Source organism: Amblyraja radiata, chromosome 14 (assembly GCF_010909765.2).
Source record: "Amblyraja radiata isolate CabotCenter1 chromosome 14, sAmbRad1.1.pri, whole genome shotgun sequence".
Lineage (NCBI taxonomy): Eukaryota > Metazoa > Chordata > Chondrichthyes > Rajiformes > Rajidae > Amblyraja > Amblyraja radiata.
Genome location: NC_045969.1, coordinates 7697376 through 7710365, shown reverse-complemented (window position 1 = coordinate 7710365; position 12990 = coordinate 7697376). Strand labels below are relative to the sequence as shown.

Genomic DNA, 12990 nt, shown 5'->3' with positions numbered 1-12990 from the left:
ATGGAGCTGAGACTGAACCGGCACTTGGCGGCATTAATGACCAAACTATGATCCCGGAGCCGCTGGAACAGCATGCGAAGGTGCTCACAGTTCGCGATGAGAATGGCTGGCCAGCAGAATGTCATCGAGCTACACAAAAACTAAGTTCAAACCACGAGCAACCATGTCCATCAGGCGTTCAAAAGCCTGCGCAGCCACTCAAACAGGCCAAACGGATGATAGCAGTCTTCGGCACATCATCGGGGTGGACAGGAATCTGATGGTAGCCGCGCACCAGATCGACCTTTGAATATATGGTAGCACCATCCAGGTGAGCCGTGAAATCCTGGATATGCGAGATCGGCGATCGTGACGTTATTCAGGCGGCAATAGTCTTCACACAGCCGCCAACCACCGGACGACTTAGGAACCATATGAAGTGGGGAGGCCCAAGGGCTGTCGGAATGCCGCACGATCCCCATGCCCTCCATGCGCTGGAACTCCTCTCGCGCTAACCGTGACTTGTCGGGCGGGAAGTAGCGCGCCCCAGCATGCAGTGGAGGGCTCGAGGAATGTGTGGGAGTCACTGTGGTGGATGTTCATGTTAAAATGTGTTTTTGAGTGATCTGTTACTTTTAATTGTATGACTGACCTGGCCAATGAAATTCCTCGTATGTTGCAAAACATACTTAGCGAATAAATTCTGATTCTGATTAATTTTATAATACGGACACTGTATGAAGTTGTCCAACTGTTTTCTAACTCGGGTTCTATATACATATATATGTATATAGAAACAGGCCCTTCGGTCCAACTTGTCCACACTGACCAACATGTCCCATCCACGCTAATCTCACCTGCCTGCTTTTGGCCCATATCCCTCTAAACCTGTCCTTTCCATGTACATGTCCAAATGTTTCTTAAACGTTGCGATACTACCTGTCTCAACTACCTGCTCCAGCAGCCCGTTCCATACACCCACCACCCTATTTGTGAAAAAGTTCTGGTTCCTATTAAATTATTTCCCCCTCTCCTAAACCTGAGTTGATCATGGGGAACAAGGATATGGCGGACCAATTGAATAACTACTTTGGTTCCGTCTTCACTAAGGAAGACATAAATAATCTGCCGGAAATAGCAGGGGACCGCGGGTCAAAGGAGTTGGAGGAATTGAGTGAAATCCAGGTTAGCTGGGAAGTGGTGTTGGGTAAATTGAATGGATTAAAGGCCGATAATCCCCAGGGCCAGATAGGCTGCATCCCAGAGTACTTAAGGAAGTAGCTCCAGAAATAGTGGATGCATTAGTAATAATCTTTCAAAACTCTTTAGATTCTGGAGTAGTTCCTGAGGATTGGCGGGTAGCAAACGTAACCCCACTTTTTAAGAAGGGAGGGAGAGAGAAAACGGGGAATTACAGACCAGTTAGTCTAACATCGGTAGTGGGGAAACTGCTAGAGTCAGTTATTAAAGATGGGATAGCAGCACATTTGGAAAGTGGTGAAATCATTGGACAAAGTCAGCATGGATTTACAAAAGGTAAATCATGTCTGACGAATCTTATAGAATTTTTTGAGGATGTAACTAGTAGCGTGGATAGGGGAGAACCAGTGGATGTGGTGTATCTGGACTTCCAGAAGGCTTTCGACAAGGTCCCACATAAGAGATTAGTTTACAAACTTAAAGCACACGGCATTGGGGGTTCAGTATTGATGTGGATAGAGAACTGGCTGGCAAACAGGAAGCAAAGAGTAGGAGTAAACGGGTCCTTTTCACAATGGCAGGCAGTGACTAGTGGGGTACCGCAAGGCTCAGTGCTGGGACCCCAGCTATTTACAATATATATTAATGATCTGGATGAGGGAATTCAAGGCAATATCTCCAAGTTTGCGGATGACACTAAGCTGGGGGGCAGTGTTAGCTGTGAGGAGGATGCTAGGAGACTGCAAGGTGACTTGGATAGGCTGGGTGAGTGAGCAAATGTTTGGCAGATGCAGTATAATGTGGATAAATGTGAGGTTATCCATTTTGGTGGCAAAAACAGGAAAGCAGACTATTATCTAAATGGTGGCCGACTAGGAAAAGGGGAGATGCAGCGAGACCTGGGTGTCATGGCACACCAGTCATTGAAAGTGGGCATGCAGGTGCAGCAGGCAGTGAAGAAAGCGAATGGTATGTTAGCTTTCATAGCAAAAGGATTTGAGTATAGGAGCAGGGAGGTTCTACTGCAGTTGTACAGGGTCTTGGTGAGACCACACCTGGAGTATTGCGTACAGTTTTGGTCTCCAAATCTGAGGAAGGACATTATTGCCATAGAGGGAGTGCAGAGAAGGTTCACCAGACTGATTCCTGGGATGTCAGGACTGTCTTATGAAGAAAGACTGGATAGACTTGGTTTATACTCTCTAGAATTTAGGAGATTGAGAGGGGATCTTATAGAAACTTACAAAATTCTTAAGGGGTTGGACAGGCTAGATGCAGGAAGATTGCTCCCGATGTTGGGGAAGTCCAGGACAAGGGGTCACAGCTTAAGGATAAGGGGGAAATCCTTTAAAACCGAGATGAGAAGAACTTTTTTCACACAGAGAGTGGTGAATCTCTGGAACTCCCTGCCACAGAGGGTAGTCGAGGCCAGTTCATTGGCTATATTTAAGAGGGTTAGATGTGGCCCTTGTGGCTAAGGGGATCAGAGGGTATGGAGAGAAGGCAGGTACGGGATACTGAGTTGGATGATCAGCCATGATCATATTGAATGGCGGTGCAGGCTCGAAGGGCCGAATGGCCTACTCCTGCACCTAATTTCTATGTTTCTATGGTGTCCTCTGGTTCTCGATCGCCCTACTCTGGGCAAGAGACTCTGTGCGTCCACCTGAACTATTCCTCTCATGATTTTGCACACAGAATTTATGCTTTATTGATTTTGTCCTTCTACACATGAACCTCAGTGCTTTGTTTTATTTTTGTTTGAAAGTCACTTTGTCTGAAAGTCAAGATTGAACCTGGGTGTCTGGTGCAGTAAAGCAGCAACTCTACCATTGCACCAGTGTTTGCCGCCCTATCTTTGTAAATTTAAGATTCATCAATTCAATTCAATTCAATTCAACTTTAATGTCATTGCACAAATACTATGTATGGGTACAACGAAATGCAGTTTTGCGTCAGTCCGTAGTAGTGCAATATAGAAATTTAAAAAAAAGAAGATACAGAATAATCAAAAATACGGAATAATTAAACAATGGGGACGGAGGGACCGGAGAAATCTATCGGCGGGACTCCGAGTTCAGCAATGTGATGGTATAATTGTAGAAGCTGTTCCTCATCCTACTGGTACGAGACCTGAGGCTCCTGTACCGCCTCCCTGATGAGAGGAGGGCAAACAGTCCATGGTTGGGGTGGGAGGGGTCTTTAATGATCTTCCCAGCCCGTCTCAGACACCGTTTTCGGTGGAGGGCATCCATGGCAGGGAGCGGGGCACCGATGATGTGCTGCGCGGTTTTCACCACCCGTTGTAGTGCCTTCCTGTCCGCAACAGTGCAGCTGCTGTACCATACTGTGAAGCAGGTGGTCAGGATGCTCTCGATGGTACAGCGGTAGAAGTTGGTCAGGATCTGGGGGGACAGGTGGGCTTTCTTGAGCCTCCTCAGGAAGTAAAGGCGCTGCTGTGCCTTTTTGATCAGTTTGGAGGTGTTGAGGGACCAGGACAAATCCTCCGAGATATGTACCCCGAGGAATTTGTAGCTGGAGACGCGCTCCACCTCAGTCCCGTTTATATGGATGGGGGTATGACTGCCTCCTCTGACCTTCCTGAAGTCGACAATAATTTCCTTCGTCTTCTTGGAGTTGAGGACGAGGTTATTGTTGGCACACCAGGTTGTCAGGTGCTGGACCTCCTCTCTGTAGGCTACTCATCGTTGTCAATGATCAGTCCTACCACCATGGTGTCGTCAGCAAACTTAATGATGGCGTTGGATCCGTACTTAGGGATGCAGTCGTGGGTGATGAGGGAGTAGAGGAGAGGGCTGAGCACACAGCCCTGTGGCACGCCGGTGTTCAGTGTTATAGTGGAGGAGGTGAGCTTGTTGACCCTGACAGACTGTGGTCTGTTGGTGAGGAAATCCAGTGTCCAGTTGCAGAGGGAGGTGGAGATGCCAAGTCCGCTGAGGGCCACACAATGGTATTAATGCTGGGTTATAGCGGCAACGATCCGGGTTCGATCATCACTGCGGGTGCAGTCTGTACGATTTCCCTGTGACCGGGTTAATTTTCTCTGGGTTCTCTGTTTTCCTCCCATATCCCAAATATGTGTGGATTTGTAGGTGGTTTGTCATCTGTAAAATTGTAAATTGTCCCTAGTGTGTAGGATAGTGCTAGTGATCGATGGTCAGCGTGGGCTCGGTGGTTTCTGCATTGCACCTCTAAAGTATGACAGCCGGTAACTTTACATGTCGCATCCAGTTCGCTGTGGGCTATGAACTGGTCAGAAATAACACATTATGATTATAGATCTCACCCAATCTATTCACGGTTGTCAGGGTTCTCCTTGATGCTGACTGCAGAATAATATTTGCACAATGCTTATTCCGACTTTCAATTGAAAGCTATGGGTTTGCTGTGATGCTACTGGGCGTTGGTTGGCATATGATCCTCAGTGTATGAGACTGTGTATGTTGGAATGTTGTGTGATGTGTATTATTTAGTCTTCCCCCCCCCTCTTGTGTGTAGGGTGCGCTGACTTGCATCTGCTGGACATGCTCACGCCATCCGAGCGGAAACGACAGGGTTACATCCACGAGCTCATTGTGACAGAGGAAAACTACGTGAGTGACCTGCAGCTGGTGACCGAGGTAAGGAAAAACCCTGGAGACAATCAGACGCGCATTTTCAAGCAGACCTGCTTTCAAGGGCGGCACGCTGGTGCAGGTCTTACAGTGCCTTACAGTGCCACGGACTCGGGGTCGATCCTGACTTGCCTGTACGGAGTTTGTACGCTCTCCCCGTGACCTGCGTGGGTCTTCTCCGGGATCTCCGGTTTCCCCCCACACTCCTCACTCCCCTCCATTGAGTCTGTCCAAAGCAAGCGATGTCTGCGAAGGGCGCTCAGCATCGTCAAGGACTGCTCTCACCCCAACCATAGACTGTTTACCCTCCTACCATCCGGGAGGCGCTACAGGTCTCTCCGTTGCCAGACCAGCAGGTCCAGGAACAGCTTCTTCCCTGCGGCTGTTATATCACTCAACACTGTACCTCGGTGATTGCCAACCACCCACCCCCACCCCCACGGACACTCCTTCCACAAGGAAAAAAAAATAATTGCACTACTATGACTGTATGCACGTAAATATATTTATTTATTGATCATATTCTATGTCGCTCTCTAGGGAGATGCTAACTGCATTTCGTTGTCTCTGTACTGTACACTGCACAATGACAATAGATTTGAATCTGAATCTGAATCCAAAGACGTACAGGTTTGTCGACTATTTGGCATGGTATAAATGTAAATTGTCCCTAGTGCTTGTAGGATAGTGTAAGCGCGCGGGGATCACTGGTCGGCGCAGACCCGGTGGGCCAAAGGACCTGTCTGCACGCTGTATCCCTGAAGTAAAGTAAACTAAACTAAACCTGAAAGCATCTAAGGCGAATAACAGATCTGACAACGACTGTACTAAATCTGGTAGACAAAAAAATGCTGGAGAAACTCAGCGGGTGAGGCAGCATCTATGGAGAGAAGGAAAAGGCGACGTTTCGGGTCGAGACCCTTCTTCAGACTTTGTGAGTTGGTGCCAACAAATTATGAAATCTAATGATAACCAGTGTAACGCTGGCACCCCTGACATTTGTCAGTGACAATTGTATGATCAATTATCCGTTTTGTTTTCTAATATTTTAGTATAATGTGGTATTTGTTCTTAGTTATGTCCAGTTTGGTGGCATCTCTGAGCTTTCACAGGTACAAGGACCATATTGGGAAGGTAAATTATGAATAATAGTGATCCGAAAATAAGTTAGTTGAGGCATCGTTTAAAACCCATGTGTGTTTTGCCTCATCTATTTTTGTCCATTGGGTCCACGAGAAGGGTGATAGATGGCCGGGCATGGACACCGTGGGCCAAACGGCCTGTTTCCATGAATTCATTTCAATTCAATTGCTGAATAGGCAGGAGAATAGCAAGCTTTTCACTGTACCACGTGACAATAAACTAAATCAAACTGAGAGTGAAAGATTGGTCAGCCATGTTCGAATGGCGGAGTAGACCTGATGGGCCGAATGGCATAGTCCTGCTCGTGTTAATTCATAGAAACATAGAAAATAGGTGCAGGAGTAGGCCATTCGGCCCTTCGAGCCTGCATCGCCATTCAATATGATCATGGCTGATCATCCAACTCAGTATCCTGTACCTGCCCTCTCTCCATACCCCCTGATACCCTTAGCCACCAGGGCCACATCTAACTCCCTCTTAAATATAGCCAATGAACTGGCCTCAACTTCCTTCTGTGGCAGAGAGTTCCAGAGATTCACCACTTTCTTTGTGAAAAATGTTTTTCTCATCTCGGTCCAAAAAGATTTCCCCCTTATCCTTAAACTGTGACCCCTTGTTCTGGACAATTCCTGTGAATGTTTTTGTTAATTATCTTTCTATTTTTCCTTCTCTAAATTATCTTTTCTTTAGAGAATTGCTAAACCCTGAATAATGTGCTGTTGCTGTTGATGATCCGCTTTGCTTCATTAGGTTTTTCAAAAACCATTGCTGGAGTCTGATCTGCTGACGGAGAAAGAAGTGACCATGATTTTTGTGAACTGGAAGGAGCTCATCATGTGCAACATCAAATTGTTGAAGTAGGTATCTGTTGGGGTGGTAACCTTTCTGACAATGATACATTTCTGTATCCTACTGTCTTTTGTTCCTATATTCAATATCTTGTTACCACAGATGAGTCAAAGTACATATCATAAGCCAGCCCCATTTTAAACAAATACCTTGCAAAAGTCTGAAATTATTATGTTTTTAAAAGACATATTTAATTTTTATTCTTATTCTTATTTTTCATTCAGTGCATCAAATGGGCCAAGGGGGGAAGGGGGGTGGGGGACGGCAAACTGGCGCAGCAGTAAAGCTGCTGACTTCCAGCGCCAGAGACCTGGGTTCGATCCTGACTGCAGGCTCTGTCTGTACGGAGTTTGTATGTTCACCCTGTGACCTGATTATGTTCTCCATGGAATCAGAAAGGATTTAGAGGCTGGGTAATTCCAAGTCTTTGTCATGGAGCCACATTGAAGTTTGTTTCACTAACCTCCGCAGCAGGATATAACAATCAATAAAACAGCAGATGGTGTAAAATTGAACTAAAAGCAGATGTTGGAAGCAGTGCCTTGGCCCTGCTGAGCATTTCCAGATTTTCTGTTTCGATTTTTGCAACATGAAACAAATATTTTGTTGAAATGCACCAGTTCCTTCCATCCGTTTTCCATTTTGTTCGTAGTGTTACTCCCACGGAGTATAAAGGTAGTGAGTTAGCTGTCTTTATATAGGTTTTATAGATTTGTTTTCTGCGGTGAAGACTTTTTAAAGAAATCAAATGTCACCACAATCATATCACAACTGGAGAGAGGTCCTGAGCTACTGTGTAAGAAGGAACGGCAGGTGCTGGTTTCAACCAAAGATACACAAAATGCTGGAGTAACTCAGCAGGACAGGCAGTATCTCTGGAGAGAAGGACAAGGGTCGAAACCCTTCTTCAGTCCTGAGCTACTATCTACCTCATTGGACTCTCTCAGACTATCTATGACTATAACAACATTTTAAAAATATTTGGACAGGAATATGGATAGGACAGGTTTAGAGAGATATGGGCCAACCGTGATCATGTGGTTCTGGTGTAGATGGGGCATTGGTATGAGCCTGTTTCCATGCTATGACTATAATCTAGCTGGATTTGGAACTTGGAAACTTGGTTCACCCATGTTAAGATGGAGACCCATTGGCAAGTGACATATATATATATATATATATATATATATAAATTGATTCACCAAGAGAGTTGTGAATCTGTGCATTTCTCTGCCACAGAAGGTAGTGGAGGCCAATTTACTGGATGTATTCAAGAGAGAGTTATGCCCCTGTCCCACTTAGAAAACCTGAACGGAAATCTCTGGAGACTTTGTGCCCCATCCAAGGTTTCCATGCGGTTCCCGGAGGTTGCAGGTGGTTGCCGGAGGTTGTAGGTAGTGGAAGCAGGTAGGGAGACTGACAAAAACCTCCGGGAACCACGCGGAAACCTTGGGTGGGGCACAAAGTTTCCAGAGGTTTCCGTTCAGGTTTCCTAAGTGGGACAGGGGCATAAGATACAGCTCTTAGGGCTAACGGAATCAAGGGATATGGGGAGAAAACAGGAACAGGGTACTGATTCTGGATGATCAGCCATGATCATATTGAATGGCGGTACTGGCTCGAAGGGCCGAATGGCCAACATCTGCACCTATTTTCTATGTTTCTGTATTGATATTGTGATGTTATAACTGCTGATACCAACACGTTCCAAGTACCCCATTGGTAATAAAAGCAATTGATTTATAATGTAGGAACAGTGTTGTAAATGCCTGCCCAGATTAGGGGAATCAAGAACCAGAGGACAGAGGTTGAAGCTGAGCGGGGAAAGATTTAATAGGAATCTCGGGCTCAACCTTTTAACACAAATGGTGTTAAGTGTATGGAATGAGCTGCCAAAGGAGGTAATTGAGGCAGGTACCATCACTACATTTAAAAAACATTTGGACAGGTACATGGATAGGATAGTTTTGGAGGGAAAGGGGCCGAATGCAAGCAGGTGGGACTAATGTAGATGGGGCATTTTGGTTGACATGGGCAATTTGGGCCGAAGGGCCTGTTTCCATGCTGTATTACTCTATGATCCTATGTATATTTTTAATAACTTCCAATGCGGTGAAGGATGTATTGTGTTTGCCTGCGCATCTTGATTAGTACAGGTGTCAGAGGTTATGGGGGAAGGCAGGAGAATGGGGTTGGGAGGGAGAGATGGATCAGCCATGATTGAATGGCGGGGTGGACTTGATGGGCTGAGCGGCCTAATTCTACTCCTATAGTTTATGGTCCTGTGAGCTTATGATCAGTACTCTAGACCGACGTGCTTGTGCTTTCACCCCATTGAAGGGCGCTGCGTGTAAGGAAGAAGATGTCGGGGGAGAGAATGCCGGTGAAAATGATCGGAGACATTCTAACTGCACAGTTGCCCCACATGCAGCCCTACATCCGATTCTGCAGCTGCCAGCTTAACGGGGCAGCACTCATCCAGCACAAGACGGATGAAATTATAGAATTTAAGGAATTTGTCAAGGTAAGTAGTCGTCCCGCACTGCCGCAGGGCAGATGTGCAGGCAGTTATGCAGCAGGCAGTGAAGCAGCAGGCAGTGATGCAGCAGGCAGTGAAGCAGCAGGCAGTGATGCAGCGGGCAGTGAAGCAGCGGGCAGTGAAGCAGCGGGCAGTGATGCAGCGGGCAGTGATGCAGCGGGCAGTGAAGCAGCAGGCAGTGATGCAGCAGGCAGTTATGCAGCAGGCAGTGAAGCAGCAGGCAGTGATGCAGCAGGCAGTGAAGCAGCAGGCAGTGATGCAGCGGGCAGTGAAGCAGCGGGCAGTGAAGCAGCGGGCAGTGATGCAGCGGGCAGTGAAGCAGCGGGCAGTGATGCAGCGGGCAGTGATGCAGTGGGCAGTGAAGCAGCAGGCAGTGAAGCAGCAGGCAGTGAAGCAGCAGGCAGTGAAGCAAGCAAATGGCATGTTGGTCCTCATTGCAAGAGGATTTGAGTTTAGGAGCACGGAGGTCAATAAAAAATAGACAATAGGTGCAGGAGTAGGCCATTCGGCCCTTCGAGCCAGCACCGCCATTCAATGTGATCATGGCTGATCATCCCCAATCATTACCCCGTTCCTGCTTTCTCCCCATAACCCCTGACTCCGCTATCTTTAAAAGCCCTATCTAGCTCTCTCTTGAAAGTATCCAGAGAACCGGCCTCCACCGCCCTCTGAAACAGAGAATTTCACAAACTCACAACACTCTGTGAGAAAAAGTGTTTCCTCATCTCCGTTCTAAATGGTTTACCCCTTATTCTTAAACTGTGGTCCCCGGTTCTGGACTCCCCCAACATCGGGCACATGTTACCTGCCTCAAACCTGTCCAAACCCTTAATAATCTTATATGTTTCAATAAGATCCCCTCTCATTCTTCTAAATTCCAGAGTATACAAGCCCAGCCGCTCCTTTCTCTCAGCATATGACAGTCCCGCCATCCCGGGAATTAACCTTGTAAACCTACGCTGCACTCCCTCAATAGCAAGAATGTCATTCCTCAAATTAAGGGACCAGAACTGCACACAATATTCCAGGTGTGGTCTCACTAGGGCCCTGTACAACTGCAGAAGGACCTCTTTGCTCCTATACTCAACTCCTCTTGTTATGAAGGCCAACATGCCATTCGCTTTCTTCACTGCCTGCTGTACCTGCATGCTTACTTTCATTGACTGATGAACAATGACCTCCAGATCCCGTTGTACTTCCCCTTTTCCCAACTTGACACCATTTAGATAATAATCTGCCTTCCTGTTTTTACTATCAAAGTGGATAACCTCACATTTATCCACATTAAACTGCATTTGCCATGCATCTGCCCACTCACCCAACCTGTCCAAGTCACCCTGCATTTTCATAGCATTCTCCTCACAGTTCACACTGCCATCCAGCTTTGTGTCATCTGCAAATTTGCGAATGTTACTTTTAATCCCTTCATCTAAATCATTAATGTATATTGTAAATAGCTGTGTTCCCAGCACTAAGCCTTGCGGTACCCCACTAGTCACTGCCTGCCATACTGAAAGAGACCCGTTAATCCCTACTCGTTGTTTCCTGTCTGCCAACCAATTTTCTATCCATGTCAGCACTCTACCCCAATACCATGTGCTCTAATTTTGCCTACTAATCTCCTATGTGGGACCTTATCAAACGCTTTCTGAAAGTCCAGGTACACTACATCCACTGGCTCTCCCTTGTCCATTTTCCTAGTTACATCCTCAAAAATTTCCAGAAGATTGGTCAGGCATGATTTCCCCTTCATAAATCCTTGTTGACTCGGACCGATCCTGTTACTGCTATCCAAATATGCCGCTATTTCATCTTTTATGATTGACTCCAGCAACTTCCCCAATACCGATATCAGGCTAACTGGTCTATAATTTCCTGTTTTCTCTCTCCTGCCTTTCTTTAAAAAGTGGGATAACATTTGCTACCCTCCAATCCACAGGAACTGATCCTGAATCTATAGAACATTGGAAAATGATCACCAATGCGCCCACGATTTCTAGAGCCACTTCCTTAAGTACCCTGGGATGCAGACCATCAGGCCTTGGGGATTTATCAGCCTTTAGTCCCATCAGTCTACCCAACACCATTTCCTACCTGATTTTGGATGATCAGCCACGATCATATTGAATGGCGGTGCTGGCTTGAAGGGCCGTGTGGCCTACACCTGCAACTATTTTCTATGTTTCTAGATGTGCTCGCTGCTTTATGTCTCATTAAATTTAACATAAATCCTGGATTTCTGGAAAATGTTATTGCTGTAAAATCTATTAATGCATTTGATCGGGTAGACGGACAGAATCTCTTGCCTAGAGTAGGGGAATCGAGAACCAGAGAACATAGGTATAAGGTGGAAAGATTGAATAGGAATTTAAGGGGTAACCTTTTCACACAAAGGGTGGTGGGTGTATGGAATGAGCTGGCAGAGGAGGTAGTTGAGGCAGGGACTATTTGAGACAGGGACTATTGCAAAGTTTAAGAAACAATTTGACAGGTTTGGACAGGTTTAGAGGGATATGGGTCGAATGCAGGCTGATGGGACTAGTGTGGATGGGACATGTTGGTTGGTGTGGGCAAGTTGGGCTGAATGACCTGTATCCACGCTGTACGACTCTAAGACTCTATGAACTCTGTTAATCTGTGACTAATTCTAGCCACTTGCTCCATCTGAATTTGAGTTAACTCCCTTTGGAGTTTCATCAGCACTTCACTAGTTTTTCTCCCAGTTCAAAGGGTCATCACTGAGGAACATGGACAGGTAACGTTTCGGGTCGGGACCCTTCTTCAGACTGAGCGAGTCTGAAGAAGGGTTCTGGCCCAAAACGTTACCTGTCCTTATTCTCCAGAGATGCTGCCTGACTTGCTGAGTTACCAAGGCACTTTGTGCCGTTTTGTGTAAACCAGCATCTGCAGTTCCTCTTTTCGACATTTTGACTCTCCCAATATGGTCTCAGCAAACAAGCTCTTGTTGTAAAAGGTTTTGCTGTTTTTGCAGAATGCAATGACTAGACCAATAAGTGTTTCGAGATGTGTCTGAAGGAACTGCAGATGCTGGTTTAAGCAGATAATAGACAAAAATACAGAAAGTGCTGGAGTAACTCAGCGGGACAGGCAGCATCTCAGTCTGAAGAAGGGTCTTGATCCAAAAAGTCACCCATTCCTTCTCTCCACTGTCCCACTGAGTTACTCCAGCATTTTGTGTCATTTTGGAATGTTTTGAAAAATAAAATATAATTTCAATCGTAATTAATATTATTCTACTCATCTTTTAACAGAGACTAGCGATGGACCCACAGTGCAAAGGAATGCCTCTGTCAAGCTTCTTACTAAAGCCCATGCAAAGAGTAACCCGCTACCCTTTGATCATAAAAAATGTAAGCATTTCTGTGCATGTTTTCCAACTTGAAATGGTCATTATAAAATCGCATTTCATCTCAATTCAAGTCAAAATTTAATTTCATTGTAAAATCTCTCACAGAAAAAGCTTTTTGAGAAGTTTTCATTTCTTCCTTTAACATTGGTGAGCACTAATAAAATGCACCATGAAATTACACCTGCTGCCGAGAAAGAGAGAAGGACCCGGTGTAATGGGGGCCACCGAGTGAACAAAGAGGGACCCGGCTTGGGGGGCCGCTGAGGACAAAGACG

The 12990-nt window shown here is 46.0% G+C and overlaps 1 protein-coding gene across 7 annotated transcripts in view; it reads left to right on the top strand.

The window, feature by feature from the left end:
• itsn1 (intersectin 1) overlaps positions 1–12990 on the top strand; it is a 178451-nt gene that overhangs the window by 139827 nt on the left and 25634 nt on the right. For all 7 annotated transcript variants that reach the window (XM_033032421.1, XM_033032423.1, XM_033032419.1 and 4 more), the window contains 4 exons: positions 4699–4820; positions 6708–6814; positions 9147–9330; positions 12618–12716. In XM_033032421.1, the coding sequence (XP_032888312.1) occupies positions 4699–4820; positions 6708–6814; positions 9147–9330; positions 12618–12716 (512 nt within the window). The remainder of the gene's footprint in view (positions 1–4698; positions 4821–6707; positions 6815–9146; positions 9331–12617; positions 12717–12990) is intronic.